This window comes from Pleurodeles waltl, chromosome 2_2 (assembly GCF_031143425.1).
Source record: "Pleurodeles waltl isolate 20211129_DDA chromosome 2_2, aPleWal1.hap1.20221129, whole genome shotgun sequence".
Lineage (NCBI taxonomy): Eukaryota > Metazoa > Chordata > Amphibia > Caudata > Salamandridae > Pleurodeles > Pleurodeles waltl.
In genome coordinates this window covers 767,991,465-768,013,366 of record NC_090439.1, presented here as the reverse complement: position 1 = coordinate 768,013,366, position 21,902 = coordinate 767,991,465, and the positions used below count along the sequence as shown (strand labels likewise).

At 41.5% G+C, this 21,902-nt stretch overlaps 1 protein-coding gene across 2 annotated transcripts in view; it reads right to left on the bottom strand.

The window, feature by feature from the left end:
* Positions 1-21,902, bottom strand: part of LOC138282607 (polyamine-modulated factor 1-binding protein 1-like) — a 1,030,040-nt gene that overhangs the window by 71,936 nt on the left and 936,202 nt on the right. For both annotated transcript variants that reach the window (XM_069220389.1, XM_069220390.1), the window contains exon 27: positions 13,595-13,762. In XM_069220389.1, the coding sequence (XP_069076490.1) occupies positions 13,595-13,762 (168 nt within the window). The remainder of the gene's footprint in view (positions 1-13,594; positions 13,763-21,902) is intronic.

Here is a 21,902-nt window from a genome sequence, read left to right as displayed (position 1 = left end):
AGGGGTTAGAAAAACTGGAGGAAGTCTGCAGTTGTTCTGTTCCACCTGGCAGACATCCAAAAGAGTCCACCGAGGAGGGAATCTCATATTCCTAGCCTTTTCTGTAGTTGTTTAGCTCACAGGTTCCGATCTAAAACCTGGATGGAATAGAACCCACTACCTTAATCCAGTGCAAAACATATAGATATAGAGGAAGCACTGGAACGATAAAACCAGTGGATTTCACCTCAAGCAATGCATGTAGGGACTTTTCAAAGCAAAGCAAAGAACGTGAACCACTGATTTCGTATCTTTAATCTGTTGTTTAGGGAAGCAAATTAGGGTATCTGTACATACTGAGTCCTGGTATGTGGTCATGAACTGTGTGCGACCAAAAGGCTTCTTTAGAGGCCTTTTTTTGCTGATTAACAACTGTGGTCCGTTGATTTAGAGGCAAAAGCAGCAGACTTGGCTTTTGCAAACAGCTGGGTTTGTCAGTAAGGCATGCTTGAGAGGATCTGTTGGCTGCTAGTCAGGAATTCTCAGGAATAGGCCACTAACTTTAAAGGATAGTGTTCAATAACATGTCTGGTTCTGCAAATAGTTTCACTGGAGGCAATCAACTGCTGAGCATGACCTACACTTTTGAGAGGATAGTGTTCATTAAAATCGGACTCAATTTGAAAAGGTCATAAGCCACTGACAGTCATCATGTTAGGTGACAGGTAAATTCAGGAGACAGTGGAGTGGAAGCAGATTTCATGCTATGTAGGTGTAGCAGGCAACCTGGACGTTAGTGCCTGGGTAATGTTAGGTAGGATGGTACACATAGAGTGTATTGTGCCTAACATTAACATTATGCTTCATTTCTCTCACGCAAATAATGCCTGATAATTTAGGAAACAAATGATGCTGCTGTGATTTGCTGGCTAAGGGATAGCACAGACTGCCCTTGAGGCATCCATTAGAAGCTCCCAAGGTTGGAACAATAGCAATGCTACTTGTCAGTACCAAATGAAGGTGTTACTATCAGTAGCCAGAACCTTATCCTAAACTGAGAAACTATCTATGGAAATGAGGAACAGATACTCACTTATTTATGCACTGGTCCTGGTTTGGTAAGTTCCGGTCATGGACATTAGGCTCAGCTACACAGATGGGCTACCATTTTATCTGTAGAAATGTGGGAACACTGGGTGGTAGGAATCATGGAAAACCCTATTAGATTCGAGGACTTTCCCTCGAGAAATGTGAGGGGTGCAATTTTAGTTGTTGATTGGGGGGCATTATGGGTAAGAAAAACAGTGAAAGCTGCTCGCACTTAGGCATCTGGTATTCAGAAATGGGAAACGTCCTGAACAACGCATTGGTAACAACGCAGGAGTCTCCCACACAAGAGTAAACATGCTTGCTAGAACAACACATGGCTTTTTCTTTGCCTTAACCACGCATGTATGAAACTGAACTACACATATGCTTGGTTAAGGCAGAGAAAAAGGCAGAGTGGATCGAGAGAGGACGCGGTCAGGTAAGTAGACTTGGGGTGCAGGTTGGGCTATTTTTTTTTTTAGGGGCAGGGGTGAGGGGGTGTTTTTTTGTTTTTGTTAAGGTAGGGATTAGGGTGTGGGGTTGCATAGGGTTGGATGTAGTTTTTAAGGGTGGGAGTCGATAAAGGGCTTGGGGTGCAATTGGGCTATGTTTTGTTTTCGGGGCAGGCTGGGGATGTTTGTTTTTTGTCTTTTTTTAGGGTGGATAGGGAGAGGGTGCAGCCAGGTAAATGGGCTGGGATAGGGTTTGGGGGGTAGTTTTTAGGTGTGGGGGTTGGATTAAGAGCTTGGGGTTGGGCTATAGGGGCAGAGGTGGGGGTCGGGGTAATATTGTTTAGGGGCGGGGTAGGGGTTTGGAGTAGTTTCGTTTTTTTATGGGCAGGCATGGGGGATTCAGGGTAGTATTGTTTTTAGGGGCTGGAATGTGGGTTTAGGGTAGTTTTGTTTTTAGGGAGGCTGGGGTGGTCAGGTGTTTTCAGGGTGTGTGGGGGGTTGGGGAAAGTTTTAGGACTCAGGGTGGGTGGGGGTGTTGGGGTAGTTTTTGTTTTAGGGGGAGGCGGGGTCACAGTAGTTTTGTTTTTAGGGCAGGTGGGGGTTGCTTGTTTTTAGGGTGAGTGGGGGGTCGGGGAATGTTTTAGGGCTGTGGGTGGGGGTAGTTTTGCTTTTAGGGGCAGGGGAGGAGGTCGGGGTCATTTTGTTATTAGGGGGTGGGGTTGGGGTAGTTTTGGTTTTAGGGTGGGGAGTTTGTTGTTTTTAGGGTGAGTGGGGGTTAGGGAAGATTTTAGGGCTCAGGGTGGGTGGAGGGTGTTGGGGTAGTTTTGGTTTCTGGGGCAGGGGTGGGAGGTTCTGGGTATTTTTGTTTTAGGGCAGGTGGGGGTGGTTTATTTTTAGATTAGGTAGGGGGCTCAGGGTATTTTTGTTTTTAGGGGCAGGGTGGGGGGGTCGGGGTCATTTTGTTTTTAGGGGCAGGGGTGGGGGTTTGGGGTACTTTTGTTTTTAGGGAAGGCGGTGGGGAGGATGGGCTAGTTTTGTTTTTAGGGGTGAGGTAGTTTAAATATTAGGGGTGGGGTACGTTTGGGCCTTAGGGCCAGTGGGGGGGGGAGGGGGTTGAGGAAGTTTTGTGTTTAGGGGCGAGGGTTGGGGTAGTTTTGTTTTTAGGGCAGGTGGGGGTTGGGGTAGTTTAAGTATTAGGGGTGGGGACGTTTGGGCCTTAGGGCTGTTGTGGGGGGGCAGAGTAGTTTTGTTTTAGTGATGGGGTGGGGGCTCAGGCCTTTATTTATTTTTTTACGGTGGGTGGGGTAGTTTAAGTATTAGGCGTTGGGTACTTTTGGGCCTTAGGATGCGTGGAGGGTGGCATGATAGAGCCACACATGCCATTCCCACACATGCCTCTACTAGGCATGCTTTTATAACGTAGAATCGTTGTAAAGGCATGCGTGGTAAAGGCATGCATGGAAACAACGTGGTTGTTGTTTCGACCGCATTGTTAAGGCATGCGTAGTACTCGCATGCATTGTTCCATCGTACATTCAGTAATATCTCAGTTTGGTAGGCTTACATGGGCAGTGGCCCATGCAGAGTATAGCTACACCTCTAAAAAGGGTCATTTTTATGCCAAAAACTTCAGGTCTCCATGATGTGTTTTGGGGTCTTTCCTATTTTGGATGATAAGCCCTGCCACATAAGCATGGTAACTTTTTCATCAGAAGTGTGGGAACAGAGAACAGTAGCACATTTGTATTTCCAATTAGATTTCTCTCCATTGCTGACTTCAAAATGTATGTCAGTATGCAATAAAGAACACATTTTGCAAAATGCCCTCTGAATCACTTGATAGTAGGATAATCCCAAATTCAGAGGCATGCAAAAAATCATGATTTCTAAAGTCAATATACTGTTCACATTTCTAAATTCTGTATATTTCCTTCATATCTATTTTTCATTCACCAGGTTTTACGAACTGAACTGCCATCAGTACAGAATGAAGAATCAAAATAGGCTGTTGCTCAATTCCTGGCACTGGGTGTTGTGTGCTATTGGACAACCAATAAACATTATATATTTCTCAGACCAGAAAGGCCTGATGGACATAGCAGTATGTTACTCTGCAAATGGGCCATTGAAGCAAAAAAATGCTGATTATAATTTTGTCCCCAATAGCACCTTTTCAGCTTATTTTTGCTGTTTTTTGTTTCAATGATTGGCTTCTTTGATAAAACCTTGAGCAATCTACACAAATGACCCATTGCTGAATTTGGAGTTTTATCTAGCATTTGGAAATGTAGATGTTTCTGGATTCACTCATGGGTTTCACACCAGTTTCCATCACAAACTTGAGTTGATACCACAACAAAACATGAAAAATGAAATATCAGTGGAAAAATGTAAATCTGTAGTAGTAAAATGTTAGTGGACCTGATATCCTTGGTGTGGTTTTCCCTCCAGCTTTTTGCCATCCATCCTCCTGGTTGTGCTGGCCCTAGGATTCTGTGCATTTTACTACTGCTACCCAGTGCTAAAGTGCTTGTGTGCTCGCCTTCAAACAATATGAATTTGATTTACACCCAATTGGCACATTTAAGTTACTTGTAAGTCACAAGCAATGTGGTACTACATATAACCAGGGCCTAGACATCAAATGCTACTAGTGGGCCTGCAGCACTGCTTGTGCCACTTACTTTAGTAGCCCTTTTAAACATCTCAGGCCTTCATTGAAGTCTGCATCGGCAATTTTATACTGCAGTTTTGACCCTGCAAAATGAACCTTTTGACAGTCCTAATCCTTCATTTTTAATACATATGAGTCACCCCTAGACTGGGCCCTAAACAGCTCAGAGGGCAGAGTGCAGTGTAATTTTAAAAGCTGGACAAGTCGTTTTAAGTTGTGCATGTCCTGGTAGTGAAAATCACTTAAATTCATTTTGAACTATTACAAGGTCTACTTTTCCCATTTGGTAACATTGGATTACATTATTAGATTTAATAAGTGATACCTTTAAACTGGGAGCAGGTACAGAGTTCAAATGTGGTGTCCAAGGAATTGTAATTTAAAACCCTTTTAAACATGAAGTCTGATTTTAACTTATAATTCTGAAAATGTTGCTTTTAGAAAGTTGCCATTTTCTTGTCCTAAACATTTGGTTCTAGCTGCCTGTATCACATGACTAGGTGCAGCTGGAAGTTGGTCTTTGTGCATTGCTCTGAGACGGTGATGCAAAGGGAGAAAAGGTGTTGGCAGGATGGACCAGCTCTGACTTGATCAGGGGAGTAGCTGTCACCTACCACACTTACACATCACAAAGGCTCTGCCTGAGCACACTCACAAAGGGTTTGACACCAGTCTATTGTGACCCCAGACAGGAAGGCTGGAAATTCCAAACATCTCTAAGGAAGAAAACCTCCAGAACCTTCTCCTACTTCAATTCTGGCACCAGGTATAAATATTGGACCCTAAGACCAAACTTCAGTACACCTCTGGACCTGTGGAAGACTCAAAAGGACTGCTGTGCTGCTCTTCATGAAGGACTGCTACTCTGCTGTCACACTGCCTGCATCTTGCTCCCGGGACAACCACAGTGACTCCAAGGGCTAATTGGTTGGTCTCCTGATCAGAGCCTCAGGGAAAAAAAGGCTTCAACCACATGGAACCCAGCATCTAGACTCTGCCTGCTGTGAGCCTCTCAAGTGGTGCTAGTGTGGTTGACCTTAATTTGAGACTTTGTCCCGGTCCGGTTTGATGAGACATGCACAGTTGGGTCTTAGTGCTTCTAAGCACAGTTTTCACTCAAATCTTTAACACTGCATATCCCTGATTTCATTGATTGGATTTTTGTCATTTTGGTCTCATATAAATTATTACATTTTACTCTATTCATCTAAATTGGTGTGAATTTGTTTTTTCACTCTATTACTGTTTGAAATGCTGCATAAATAGTTAATACATTGCCTCTAAATGAAGCCTGACTGCTTTTGTGCCAATCTAGTAGAGGGGTAAGCAGAGGTTAATATAGGGCTTGCTAGTGTTTCACCCTTATAAGAACTGTATTTGCTTTTGAGTAGGGTTTCACCCTTCTCAACCAGTAACCCAAGTTCCCTTTCTCTTTTACAACTCTGCTTAAGGTTTCTGGAAAATGTCTCCTATCTTTCTCAGATATGTTCTTCTGGAACTCATTTGTGATATAACACATTTGTATTCAGTCCATGTAGCGAGTGCTGCACGGAACACGGCTTCAAAATTGCACGTGTTCCTAAATGCGAGCGTTCCCAATTTAGACGCCGGTCACGAGAAAGGCGACTAGAAGCATCTTCAGTCGGCTCTTAACAGGAATTGATTTTAAACAAGTTCGGTACCCCAGATGTGGGCAACAAGAACTAAGAATTCCTTCTGCCCTTTTCCAGTCCTGATGAGGCCTTAAATTGAAAGGCCGAAACGCGTTGACTTTATAGAGTGCAAGAGCACTGGGTTTATTAAATACTTGATGAGAATATAAAGAGTGTAGGTACACTAGAATACACTAGTGTGAAAGCAATATTTAACACTAGATTAGTAAGTGTACGCAGAAGCCCAGTACCTTAGCATGCAGAAGTGGATTACATGTGAAATGTTAATGGTGACCACTATTTAAATGTATAGGGCTCATGTTTGTGTTTCTGTCCTCCTGTAATATCATTAATTGTGATTGTATAAGTCCTGTGTTTGTGTAGGTCGATTGTTATACCTAGTAAAGTACAATTTGTTATGTGTTTTCAGTCACTGTATTGTATACAAGCCTTTTCATTTTTCTAATTTCCCTATCGTTTTTTGACTATTATAATTGGTTTTGAAATAATTCTGAGTAAGAAATAAACTCAATAGTAACAGAATTCAAGACTGTGCTTATAACTTAGGTTAAATCTGTCTCTACCCGCCAATGCTTGTTTTGTTGGTCTCCTGATCAGAGCCTCAGGGAAAAAAAGGCTTCAACCACATGGAACCCAGCATCTAGACTCTGCCTGCTGTGAGCCTCTCAAGTGGTGCTAGTGTGGTTGACCTTAATTTGAGACTTTGTCCCGGTCCGGTTTGACGAGACATGCACAGTTGGGTCTTAGTGCTTCTAAGCACAGTTTTCACTCAAATCTTTAACACTGCATATCCCTGATTTCATTGATTGGATTTTTGTCATTTTGGTCTCATATAAATTATTACATTTTACTCTATTCATCTAAATTGGTGTGAATTTGTTTTTTCACTCTATTACTGTTTGAAATGCTGCATAAATAGTTAATACATTGCCTCTAAATGAAGCCTGACTGCTTTTGTGCCAATCTAGTAGAGGGGTAAGCAGAGGTTAATATAGGGCTTGCTAGTGTTTCACCCTTATAAGAACTGTATTTGCTTTTGAGTAGGGTTTCACCCTTCTCAACCAGTAACCCAAGTTCCCTTTCTCTTTTACAACTCTGCTTAAGGTTTCTGGAAAATGTCTCCTATCTTTCTCAGATATGTTCTTCTGGAACTCAGTTGTGATATAACACATTTGTATTCAGTCCATGTTTTTCATTATGTTGATGCTTTGCTACAGACCACATCTTGAACTTGGTTTACAGAGGAATTTGCATTCATTTAAACCTATCAAAAAAGTGCTGGCAGGTCTGACAGCTATGGCACAGTACAATTCCACATTTGTTGAAGTGTCTTTATCACCAAAACATTGAAACACATCTATTTGGAGACCTAACAATATATGTTGTGAAAATGTTTTTTATACACTTTAAAGGAGCAAAATCCTATTTTATATGGGGACAACTAAAGCACTGAAAAGCTATGCAGAGTCTGTACCTCTCACCAGACTAAGGGGGTGAGCACTTAAAGAGGGCCTGATTTAAATCATGGAGTACAGTTTGTATTCAATCAGGGTGACATAGTAAAATACTTCATCACTCTCGTGGGGTACCCATTCTCCACATTTAGTGATGCTATAATCTCAGCAGAAGTTCCTTGTAATGTGATAAAAATTTGACTGAAGGCTCCATCAAACATGATAGCTGCCTGTCACGCTTTTCAAAAGTTTATGTTTCTGTAAAAACAAAAATAGAATACCCCCCCAACCACAGCATAGGGGTCACCTCCTATGGTGTGAGGGTCATTATTATATATGGTTTTTTTTAAAATAAATTACTTTGTTTCACTATCAGGTTTTCCCTGGCGGTGACGAAAATCAAAAGAAAATAACACCATCCACTCTAAGTTGTACTCCATTGTGGGATTAGGTCAGTGACAGAGTAGACTCCTAATATACTTTTAGGTCAGACCGCTGTAAATCAGGCAGCCAGACAGATGGTTCAACAGAGAGGGTACTCCAATGCAGTTTTCAAAGACTACCCTCTATGCCAAACTCTAAATAAGGCCTCAAGATTTTACTCTGGTCAATATATAGTGAATAGAACAATAATAAATGATTTACCTCTGTTTTCCTCAATGGCAATAACTAAATTCCGGTCTCAAGAGATCTGATCCTACACATTACTACACAAGCACACCCACCCAAAAGGTATCCTATGCAGCATCCCAAATAAGGATGCAATTTTAAACAATTAGGAACACTAAAACTGTTAGACCAGTCAGCCTTACGGTGAGTTCCACCCAAATGTTTTACCTTTCTCCCCTTATTTTTGCTGAACTTGCTTTTGCTGGCCTTAGGACTCTGGGCACTTTACCACTCCTAACCAGTACTAAAGTGCATGTGCATGTTAACATTGGCTCATTTCCCAAATGGCATTTTTAATTTACTTCTAAGTCCCTGGTAAAGCAGCACTGTCTGTGCCCTGGGAATGTACATTAAATTAAACTAATGGCCCTGCAGCACTGACTGTGCCACCCACTAAAGTAGTACTTCACAAACATCTCAGCCTGCCACTGCAGACTCTGTGTGCACAGTTGTAAACTGTCATGCTAACCTGGCAAAATAACCCTTTTGCCAGGCCCAAACCTTCCCTTTTTATACGTATAGCTCACCGCTAGGGTAGGCCCAGGACAGCCCAAATAGCAGGGTGCAGAGTATTTAAGAGGTAGAACATTTACCTTTAGGTTTTACATGTCCTGGTAGTGAAAAACATAAATTTGTTTTCCACCAATTGTTAGACCTGTCAGCTCTTGGCGTGGTTTGCCCTGTTTTTTTGCTTATGATCTTCTGTTTTTGACCCTATGCTGAATCTTGTTTTTGTTGGCTTTAGGACTCTGGACACTTTACCACTGCTGAACAGTGCTAAAGTGCAAGTGCTCTCTGTCTAAATTCTATTGGTGATTGCTTTTTTCATGATTGGCATATTGGGTTTACTAGTAAGTCCCTAGATTAGCGCACCAAGTGTGCCCAGGGCCTTGACTGAAATACTGTTAGTAGGCTTGCTGCATTGACAGTGCCCCCACATGAGTAGCCCTGTAAATATGTCTCAGACCTGCCACTGCGGTGTCAGTCTGGGTAGTTTTAAACTGCAATTTTGACTTGGCAAGTGCAACCACTTTCCAGGCCCAAACCTTCCCTTTTACTACCTGTAAGTCACCCCTAAGATATGCCCGAGGTATCCCCAGTGGCAGGGTTCAGTGTATTTAAATGGTAGGACATGTACTGGTGTGCTTTACATGTACTGATAGTGAAACACTGCTTACTTCAGTTTTCACTATTGCAAGGCCAATCTGTCCCATAGAGTAACGTGGGGATTGCCTTGAAATATCTTTTAAGTATCATTTACCTTTTGGTGAAGTTGGTTTTTGAATTTATAAGTTTGTGCATTCACTCTAAACGCTCTAGACAGTCTCACAAAGGGAGCTGAGGTGTGCCCTGCATATCCTGATGGGTCTTCCTGAGCTAAAGTGGTGGGAGGAGCTAATACCTGAATAGGGCTGTGTCTGTCTTCACAAAAAGCAGTCTCCAACCCCCTGGACTGTGTCTGGGGCCAGGGCAGGGTAAGGCAGGGTCTTGTGCACTACAAAGACTTCTCTTTGAACATGCTCTACTTCAAAGACGGAAATGAATATAAGTGCTGGAGCTCTGGCCCCATATAGTTAGAATCCTGGATTGAGGAAATTCTTCCAGGAACAGCTTGATGCTGCTTTGTTGTGCTGACCTGTTGCTTCTGTACTTGGAGTGAAAGGACTGAACTTTGCTTTCTACAACAAAGGTTATTCAAGGTCTTAGACTGAGCCTGCCTCCTGTTAAGAGGTGTCGGAGACAACAAAGACTTCACCTGCCAACGCCTGGGCTCCCTTGCTTAGAGTCCAGACTTGTCAAGTGGTGCCAGTCTCCAAGTGTTCCAATTTTGTGTGGCGACTGTGACCATTAGCTGAAAATAGCTTTAGACACGGAATTATGTTTTAATCAGTTACTGCAGGATCAATCAGGATAACTAAGCCCTGGGATGAACCTTTACAGAGGTAGGAAAGGTGTGTATGAGGCATGGGAATCCCGCTATGCACTTATAAAACGATAGGTGGAGATGAAAGTCACCAGTTAGTAATGTTGATGCTTTTATTTCCAGGTTGACACAAGCATTGTTAAAGAATGTGAGATATGTTTAATGTTTAATGTATGGGCACTGAATACTACACATGGGTATGATGTTTTCATAATAGGTAGTGTGTGCTATATGACAGACTCGTGGATGCCAATGGAACCTCTGATAAAGTCTATTAAGAACTTGTAATAAGAGGACAGACCAACGAGTGTTAGTTAACGAGAGCGAAGTTAATGGAACGAACATAATATTTTGTATGCATGAGAAGGAGTGGTGCAGTCATTAGAATGGCACTTTTGTGTATTTGATCATGAATTGTGTAGGTGTTATTTCAATTAGACATAATGAGAACCGTCAAGGAGAGGGGGTTAAACTAAACAGAACAGGTAATTTGGTGTACAAATCAATTATGATTTTTTCTGACAAAATAGACCTAAATTGATGTAGCTGAATTCCAACTGAAAGCAGTACATTCTGAACTATATATATATATATATATATATTACCAATTACTCTGAGGAGTCCTAGATGATACTTAAAGGAATTATATAAAAGGTCTCATCGGCTTTAATACAATGAATACAAGGTGCATGACAAAATTTATTGTTTAGAACTAGCTTATGATGTCTAATGATAGGATGTTGTTCTGATACATGTTGTTTTCTTACAAAGAGAATGAGTACCAATAATTGTGGAATTAGGATAATGCGCTTTGTTTTCGAGAAAAACATGTTGCCTGGGAAGCATACATCAAGATGGTTCGTTGATTGTGCATCAACAATAATTCACTAAATACCTATTTTAATAATATAGTTGAGACTGTGGAACATAATTAGTTTCCCAAGAATTAGTCCATTCTGTCATTGTAGGCATTTGCAACAAGATACGGGCAAACTAACAAATCTGCACAAAGTTGTCTGGTGTTTTGACTTCTGCTAGTGTTTGGCAGCAAGCGAAAAATCCTTTCCTATACCAGCACAAAGGGAAATACACAGACCACCGGCAGCATATCATAAGTCTGTGGTGCAGATCTTTGCTTGTAGCCAGAGCACCCACTAAGGAAAACTGCAGGTCATTTCTGTGCACCTCATTGCTGCTGAAGTGAGGTACTGTTTTAGCTGAGGTAGGTCACCACAACCCATTTCGTAGACATACCCTCACTGTGTGCTCAACCACCATCAGAGGAACTAACTTGAGTTCTCTAGAGCCTCACACAAAAAACATGACGTTAAAGTACTTTGTTAAAACCCATAAAAAGCGAGGGAGGGATTGCAGAAGCCAAAAGGTCTCCACATGTAGAATATTGCTTCTAGCAATAAAAACTTTCTAGTAAACAACTACGCCCCACATAGTCCTTCGCAGTAATGCCAAATAAGGAAAATGGCTAGTAGTCTAAATGTTCCCCTCTGTGCCAAAACAAACAATTCGACAAATTAAAGGGAGATGTGCTGTTAATACTGGATACCTATCATCAATTTCCAGAACCAACTTCAATGTACCAGGCAGCCTTTTGCTACAAGAAATCTTTTTGCGTTAATAACTATCAGAAGCAATATTAGCAGCGAGTCACGAGACATACAGGATTTTTTGAAAAAAAATGTCAGAAAATGGTGCAGGCAATGCTGATAAATTGGAACTAATTTTCGGACATATTTGCTAGTGTGATCATCATTGCAGACTAAGGGCTAAAATATCGGGCTAAAATATCAGACTAATAGAGCAGGCAGAAACCAAAACAGTGTTGAGGCACATGATTCTAGACAGCATCTCAATGATGTGCTGTTCCTCCTGCGAGACGAGGATGAAACATACATTTGGAATCTGTGACTAAAGGTTGCAGAAATAACATCACATAGCCATCACCACCATATTTAGAGGCTTGGCAGAAAAGGTTGGGAATAACAAGCAGTAGTAAGGTTACCAATGGAATAATTGTCAACTTTTCACCACTACCATTATCCATTCGGTGCTGGTAATCATAGATTACATTACTGTGAGATGCAACGGTAATTACCCTTATTGTATACATATTGAAAAGGCACAAAAATGTTTGATAACTGGTTATTGCCCTACTTCGCATTCCACTGCATTACTGTCAAGATGCCAACTAGGGCTCAAGCTGGAAGGAAAGAAGAAACAAATACAGCCATTTGTATAATGTGCTACATGAGCCAGATCATTCATGGTTGTTGATCTTGGTTACAGTCCCTTCACATGTATATTTTTCTACCATTTTATATTGGGCTGACCTAGTGTGCATCCACAGCCACTGTGCGTTGCAAGTCCTGCATTTGTTACAGTTTTAGTTGCTCTGGAAAGGAACTGTGTGCTTGGTACACTAAGAAAGAGAAAGCCAGGGTGATTTAATGAGACATTGCTGGTTTTTAGCAGTCTCAAAGTGCGATTATTGTAGGATTTCTTCTAAAACACAAATCTACACATTGAACTGCATTCTCTCAGACTGGAATTTGATAAAAGTGTCATATCTATGCTGAGGTGACACTCTTGTTGCTCTGTCTGTTAACATCCTAACAAAGTACCACATACTATAGCCTTAGAACCCTCCGTCGCGGGCTCTACCGGGCATTAAAGGCCCGAGCTGAAAGCGGGGAGGGCCTTTAATGGGTGGTAGAGCCCGCTACAGCAGGTTCTAAGGCTATTAGAACATTTTGCCACGAGAGGACAGAATGTTCTATTAAATAAAACAAATTCCTCATGAAGACTGAGGGGTTAAAAATCCCCTCAGGCCCCCTGAGACTTCGTTCATACCTGGTGCTGTGAACAAAGAACAATGGAATGTTGATGCTCCAGGCTTTTACCAGCAAGTAAAAGCTCATAGCACTTCATTGTCTGCAATGGAGCACCAACCATTCCAATGTTCTAATATCTGTTCATATATTTCTGATATCATTGTGTTTCACCCTTATGCCAGTGGGGAGATATGCAATCATATTGTGGTCCACAATATTGTTTCCGTGCTTTTAAGAGTGGGTCAGATCTATCCTGAGGTGACATCTTATTGCTCCCGTTTTAGCATCATACCACCATACTATAAACCATGTGTTCATATACTTCGGATATCATAGTCTTTCACCCTTAAGTCAATGGGGAGAGGTGGAGCCATACTGTAGTCCACAAGTTTATTTCCGTGTTTTTATGACTGATTATTTTCATAAGCACTTTGAAACTATTCCAGAAGGTGTACGCTAGAAAAGCCCATAACCTCTTTGGCCTCAAATGCTGTATGCATAAATAATTATTTCGCTGCTCACTTTGGCTCCAATGTTAGAGCACCACTGTCTGTGGTGATCCACTCGTGGACTGATACTATGTACCGAAGTCCCACAGTAGTGGCGTAATGCAAATGGAGAACCTCCCAAAATATGATGAGGGGCTCCGAGTCTCCCATATCTCTCATATCTTAAAGTAAGACCTTGGGCTGAATGGGGCCTCCATGAAGGGTTTGGGAGACCCCAATGTGCTGTAGGGGCTTCAGGGGCCTGTGCCATGGGTTACTTCATATATCAAGTTTATACCAGAGAAAGTCTTGCCTCGTGGGCATGTAATGCGGCATTTCTCACCTGTTTTTTATGATGTTGTATCTGTTTTTCTGAGCTGGCTAAGTTCATCTCAGCAATTTTGAAATGTGACTGCACTTCCAACAGTTCTTCTCGAGTACTTCGGTGTTTTTCTTGGATCTGGCTAATGTCTTCCTCCAGTCTGAGCAAACGAAGTTCACGGTCTTGTAGCTTTGGAAAGGAACAACATGTCAAACCTGGTATTCAGCGATGGTTACCCAAACACTAAGAATTAACACTTTGAAGTTCAATAGTTCAAAATTGATATTTTTTAAAAAAAGAATAGAAATACGTAATATTCCAAGGCAAAAATTGAAAAAAATAGGAAAATAGGCAAGGAGATCAATACAGAAAAACATGGATAAAGACTCAGAAAATGAGAGGGAAATGGGACTTTGTGGTTCCATGTTTAGAAAAAGTGGAGGACAAAGAAAATAAAAGGAAGTTGAAGGACAGGAGGGAAGTGTAAGATGTAAGAGGTAAAGGGAGAGTGAAAGAGGATAGGTGGAGGTTATTCTGGTAAGAAAAAAGAGGGAATTACAAAATGCCAACGGAAAGAGGGTGAAGGAAATTAGAGCTTGCTGGCAATTAAAAGTTATAAACAGAAATCAGCCATGCATTTAGAAAATAGAGAAGTAAAACATTCTAAGTTGTACAGTTTATGAGTTGGAATTAATGAGGAGCATTTCGTTTAAAAAAAAAATCCAATTAAACATTAATATCAAATGCATGTCTTCTCATTCAGCAGGTACTGGAACAAAAAATATTTGTTTTGTCAGTATTTCCCTTCCTCGTCCCCTTTATTAATTGCAAAACTCGATTTACTGTATGAAGTAATGAGAGTTTTCCTTTGTTAAGATGAATTATGTGACAACATCCATAATTTCAACCGAAATCACTCAAATTTCCTTCTTTGCGACGGAACGAGCTTCAATTCCAACAGAAAACTGCAAGGTTTCAGCCAGCTGTAAATTAACCACACCTGACCATATTAAGTGCGAACCTCACGTTTATTCGTTTCTTCCTGTTTTGCCCGGTAAAATGCGGGAAGAGATCGCCAGAGTCGAACTAATTTGGCCGTTTGAACTGGCACCGCTCTTGCTCCACTCTAAAGCCATACATTAAAAATAATTGTGCATCAGGAGCGCATTATTTTATATAGCATGATGCATGCAAGAAAGGAAGTAATGAGGTTCCACTTTCAACATGCTGATTTGCCAGGGAGCATAGGTAAACGCGTGTCCAATTATCAGATTGTAAAATGATTCCTCCGCGCAGCATTCCTTGCGTGAATATAGAAAGACACAGAAAGTACATGTTGGCTCGTGTGAGCTACCACTGGGGAGAGAGGAAATGAGAGCAGAGGAATGAGTGCAAAGAGAAGGGATGGGCCAACAAGCTCAAACGTACTCCGAGGAGCCCGAAATTTCATCCAATTAGGACTTCCCATAAAGCAATACATTTTAAATTATTGGGTGGTGATTATACAGTTGCCAGTCGCAAGAAAGGCCCTAGCTACCAGCACCACCACTGCCACATCAAAGAGTGAAACACAAAGGGTGGTGGCACTGGCTGCCACTATCTGTGTGTCTGCCACACAGGGCATCAGTACCGTGCAGCCAGCTCCAAGTTACACACTCTACAGGGCAGGCAGAATAAGCCTGTGTACAACAGGCAGTTTTGAACAGTATTACATGCACGAGTTATCACATCTAGTGAGGTGACAGGAGAAGGTCAGGCCGGATTTGGGATAGCTGTGGAAGTCCTTTAGAAAGCACTGTAGTATGTTATCTGGTACAGGAGAGCAGCAGGACTCCATTCCATCCACACTAACTCAACGCTAGACAAACAAAATCATTGAAGGTGTTTTGGTGACTTTTATGTACAAAGTGTGCCTCAGTGTAGAGAAAGGTTGATCGTCTTTCTAAATCTATTGACCTAAAGATCCACCAATCTGACACAAATTACAGTGGGGCAGAGGAAGAAGTTTCAGTACTGGGCTGTTCCTGGTGAGTCCTTCCAGCAGCATCAATCGCAGTGCAAACAAAGCTGAGATGCCCAGACCCAAGGCACCCAGTACTCAAGTGCACACTTTATGAAGATGTAAATACCAAATATTGGTACTGTTAAGAGGCAGCTACATAGGTAGCACAGCCATCTCCATCAATACCCAGACCAGAGCATTAATATGAAGAGTATTTCAAAGCTGTAATAAACAGACAATGGCATGTCAAAGGCACGTGAGCTTTCTTAATGCAGGGCACTCAACTGCAATAAGCAATAATGCTTAGAAAACCATGAGACCAATAGACAAACTATTGTAGACCAAATGAAGCTTTGCTCAGAAAGTCATAGCTGCTAACCCATCAGCAGACCCGCAAATCTAATCAAATTAAATAGCTATTTTCAACCTCCCATTCTAGGGTGAGACCCTGGGAAAGGAAATACACAGACTGCTGCAAGAAAAGTCCTGCATGACCTTCAGTCAGGTTTCAGAGTCGTATGAAGTACAGAACATACTCAAGCAACCTCAGCGACCTGCGCATCAACCTGAATGAAGGGAACCAACTATTTTACTACACCTCAACCCCCTACCAGCCACCAACAAGGCTGCACAGGCCATTCCTCTGAAAAGGTTAAGGAGAGGGTAGGATTATTAGGGCTGGCATTAGAAGGGGGTAAATTCATTCATCCATAATCAATGGCAGCAACACAAACTGGATTGATGCCAACATCCTGCAAATTATTATGTGGAACAACAAAGAGGTCGCCCTTTTACATTTGCTCTTCAATATCTGTGTGCTCCGTGTACCTCAAATACTAAATGGCCATCAAGTGCCCTTTCAAATGGGTTCCCATGACATCCACATGTCCATCTAAAAGAAGAACCGCTCAATGAAACTTGTGAGTGACAAGGAGTCCCCTTTCTTAATTTTCTGCATTGTTTTATTGCACTTGTTCCAACATAGGTAATCAGGTGTCTATACACCAACAAATGTATAGGTTATATACAGTGCTATGATTATGTAATTTTATAATATACATTCTCATACATTTTTAGCACAATCAACATTCTTATGGCTAAATGTCACATTTACAAAATGCAAATTGAATACAGTCAATTGGGTTGCCTTTCATGGTGTACACAGACATCCATAGGGGCTCCCATTGTCCCCCATCTTAGTCAATCTGTATTCAATCATTATTCGAGCTAATCTCCTGCATTCACCCTATATCTCAGTAGGTAGGCTCTCCAGTCGCTCTAGATATGCTTTGTTTTTAGCGCTGGGTAGCATTTTTCAGACGTGTCAATCTTTTTATCACAAGATACCAAGCCCAGCTTCGAGTCATTAATCCTGGGTGGGGGACCATGCCACCAGCACTAGCCAGTACGCATTTTGTTCACGCTATAGCCACACATTTCCTCCAGATTTTTGGAATAGCTGTCACACGTCCCATAATGGGCAATACAGAGGTGAATGGTGTGGATTAAGTCTATTACATTCATCAGTTCAGGAAATCTCTTGCACGGCTGCCACACCGCCTACATGAGTGATATAGCTATTCACTCATTTGACAAAGCTTTGCAGATTTGTGATATAATCAAAGCAAATGTCTGAACTGTATTACCTTGTCTCCTTTTAAAAGGTAGTAAATCTGAGTTCCTTCACAACATTTAGCACTTCACGAAGTAGATCAAATATGGAAAACTTAATCTTGAGGGTGGGTAGAATTCTAACTTTCTTTATAGAAAGCCCAAACCTGGCTATTAAAGTGTAAGGCTCTGGGATATTCAGGATGGTCTCATCTATGGTCAGTTCACTACTTATATCCAGAGGGGCTTCAACGACCTAACCTCATCCACCCTTTTATTCTGTTTTTTTCCTAGTGGGCTGGGGCGGCCATGTTTATTTGTTGAAAACTAAACCACTTTGAAATAAATAAATACATGTATTAAGGGATGAAGGTGGATCAGGTTGAAAGAAGGGATTAGCATGGATGATTTTAAAGATATTTATGAACAGATGGATTGGGATGGATACATTTATTGGGATGATGCATAAATATTGATAGATGGATGAACAATGGGTGGAGATGGATCAAATAGTATGGATAGAACTAATACCATTAGACAGGGCCAACTTTAGCGCTGGTGGCACCAGGTGTGACAATCTTTTCTTATGCCCACCCCATTGCCCCCTCCTCAGATTCACTGACTATGATCTGGAGAAAGTGCCTCTCATCTCTCTATAGCCTATCTCTTACATACACAGGGCTAGCCTTATTAGTGCTGGTGGCCTGTGCAACAATGTTTGTTGGCACCCAGCAATGACCACCTCTGCCATGGATTGCCTCACCACCCTTTAATAGCACCCCTCAAGTTTCCATGACCACACTCCCTCTCAGATGTATTTAATTAGTTTTATAGCACCACATATACCAGTGTAGGGTGTCCGAGCACTATACATTGCACACACGTTACAACAAGACAATAAATCATAGATGTGTAAATCAGTGTATAATAAATATTAAATAAGACAGAATACTACAAGGTGTAGGAGTCATAGGTTATCCATACTGGTAGGCTGTATGGTTTAAGAGTGTTCGGTTTAGAGAAGCACAGACTCAGCATTTAAAATGTAACACCAAGGTTGGGGGTTCACTTTAATAACAAACTGATTTTTACCCAAATAAACCCTTTTTACAACATTAGGATGATGAAAGCATTATGATAAAATAATGCTCTACACTATACTTTGTAGTATGCATACAGTTCTTTGATGATAGTTACTGTCCTATATCAGGATTTCAACTTATAAACGGCAAGTGTCGAAAGGACTTCTCTGACATAACCAGTAACCCCGTTGACCTATTTGCATTATATGCACTCCGTGATGTGCATGGTTCAAGTTCTTTGCAGCAGACATATTAACCCTCTTAGCTACCTTAAAAGTTCCATTACAGAAAACTCCCCTCTCTCTCCAGGCAGATCATTAATCACCAGAGTTCTCGTGACATTTTCATTGTTGCCTTAAGTTTGCCAGAGGAAGGAACGCCGCACAGGTGCTTTTAAATGCATTACATACCTGCAAATACGGCACCCGAATCCGAAGTCAGCACTCGGTGCAGTGGCACTGGTCGCACCACCCTAGAGCAAGCCCTGCACATGCATTCATTTTTTTAAAGTGCTGGTAAAGGCTAGCTTTACTAATCCACTCAGCTATGCACATAAAATGCAGATCTGTTTTTTACAGCAGGCATATTAACCCTCGGCGCTACTTTAAAATTCGTCAAAACTGCCACTGGACAAAACTCTGTTCTCGCTCTAGCAGGAACATTAATCACAAGAGTTGTCTTGACATTTTTATTGCTCCCTGAAAGCTGAATATACAAATAACTCTGCAGCATTTAAATTGCAAATTATTGCTAAACACAGTGCTCCCCTTGAGGCCAGTGCCCGCCCCGCTCCAGGTCAGCTTCCAGTGCGGTCATACTGGTTGCACGCCATAAAGCCGGCCCTGCCTTTAGATAACTAAACTGAGTGAACACTTTCTAGGCAATGGCCTATGAAAACATCTCTAAACATGAAGGGAGGATAAAAAGAGTATGAAGCTGCCATGAGAAAGGGGTATGACTATTTTAACTCAAGTCCTTCCATGAAATAACAGGAGGTTTGCTCCATATTCTGAAATGCTTTATTGTTCTTGAAGGAAAAGCAAAAGCTTGCTAATTCCTTCAGAATGCAGCGGATGCCTTCAAATCTTTTTGGAAAATGATGGAGGCTACGGGCCCAAATACACAATTAATTTTAGTCTACAACAGATGGTCAATATTTGGTACAATGGACCTCTGCAGCTTCAACTCACCTTTTTAAACTGATTCTATATAGTGTATAGACACAATCTGGGCCCACTGAAAATAGCTGACTATTTGTTGCAAGTTACAAAAACATCAAATTAACATAGCTTCAGTGCTTATTACCATATTCACGAGAGGCTTAGGAACTGGGTTTCCTTTTTCATAATCATACTGCATTCCCTTTTGAGTGGAGTGTAAAGGATAGTGGGGGGTCAGAAATGAGAGGCAGGTAGAGGTGGGAGGAGTTTCCCGAGGGGCAGGGGTGAAGAAGATAACTTGCTTGTTAAGCACCACCTATAGATAGGTTTAGCTACTTGCTGTCAATAGACTTTTTGTTTGTGACACCAATACTCACAGAGAAGGTTTGCTTTCCTCTACTTGTGTTTGTCCCTCCTGTAGAGCATTAACTTTTTACCTTTCTTTTGATGAGATGGCTAATATCCTTCCACGTATGACAGAAGGGAAATACTTTTTTTCATTTTTTTTAGCACTCTATGTGGGTGCATCACTTCCACTGTGAGCTTCCTTCCAGTCGACGTGATCCCCTCCACATCAACACTCCTTTCTCCCTCCTCCACTAGTTAAATTGCTCCTTTGAACCTTCCCCCTCTGTTTATCCTTTTACATTTTGTAAACAGAAATCTTTTGCTCCAAGGGCAATCCTGACCATCATTATCGCTCATACAACTGCTCCCCTCTCCCACCTCCACTCACCTGCTGCTCTCCCACAGTTTCTTGCTCTGTGCTTTATTTTTAATTTTTATTTTAGAAAAAAACATTCTCCAATATCTCAGTCACTGAAAAATGCTGCCAAGACACAATTATTTTTGATATTTTAGTTCACCCTTAATTAATTTACTGATCAAAATGTCCATTGACATTTTCAAGTCTTAAATGAAACTCAAAAGCAAACTGCTGGTGTGTCATGACAATAGCGCATGACAACATTTGAACAAGCACAACACATGCACAAGCACTGGTAGTCACATTGAAATGCTATTTGATTGCCAAGATGGCCTTGCGTGCGCATAAGTCGCGACACACCAACAGGTATCTTGCACTGAGTTTTCTCAAATAAAAAGCACTTCAAGCTAGCGTCCGAGAAGTGTGCACGAACCAATGGCCATTTTGATTTTTTTCTGAAACTATTTTAGCAACGTTTCCTGTCACTCATATTAGAAAGGCAAATGCTATTGCCTTTGCTAATTTCTGCTGCAAACATCATGTCATATTTAATTGTTTTTCAAGAAGACACTTGTTAACAAAAAAAACTGTTAGGAGAGGAGTTCAGTTTAAGCTACTTCTTAATATCATCAACAGAAAATATGTTTTGGAATTGTTATCCTATGATTTGCTGAGTGGGATATACACATCTGGCAAACTGTGTTGATGCTGGGCTCATAAATCACCCGATGGCTTGCCTCTAACTTTCATAATTACTAGTCCTTCAGACATTCCCTTAACAAAAGGACAAACACCTAGCCAAAGAAGGAGGCAAGCCCAGGCAATCAGAAAATCCCCTGAATGAGAAAAATTATCAAACTCAAGGAGACACTCTGCCCTCCACACCCCCACACCCAATACAGTAGAATAAGCAACACCACAGACCACACACAACCATTGAAATGGCAGATAACTACACATACCTGAAGAAAAAGACATATTTATCCTGTACAATATGAGAGCTGAAACACCAAACAGCAGACGAGGTGCAAAAACCCAAAGATGCCAACAGAGAGCAAGATTAAGAACACTGCACTCCAGTCAGAAAAAATGCTGACCTGGCTCAAAAGAATGCACAGAAACAAGCATCTAAGAGGGAAGGGACACCACAAAAGCCTGCTGGGAACTTGGATCCCTATACATATTGCATAGAGAATAGGAAAGTCTGAGGGAAATGTCTATGACAAAGCACTTTACTTGGAGATGCAAGCCCACAGGACAAAAATGAAAAAAGCCACAAGAGGCATTTCCATAGCAACCATAATATGAACCCACTATAGCATGGCAACACTACCCAATCATGCCACCGAGAGCCACAAGAAGCAAATCAGGTCAGATTGACTCATTACCCAAAACAGAAGGGGACCAACAGAAGGGCAGCACATCAGTACACCCAACAATGCCGACATAAAGCAAACACAAAAGACTCGAGAATGCCATTTCGAGAAAACAAAAAAGTGCTAGTTGGGACCAAAGGAGCAAGCAGGATCAGAACGGAAGCTACAAGTCAACCATAGGTGACTCCTAATCCAAGTCTGGCCAATAAACCAGCTGAAATCCATCATACAGCAAACAACAACTTAAAATCCAGTCCAAGCCCAAAAGGGTCAAAGCAAATCAATGCAATCAGGACCCTGGAAGAACTGTGAGAACACATCCTGTCCCCCAATTGGAAGACCAAGAGGCATACCACAGGCACAAAGACCAGATCAAAAGCACACAAAGTTCA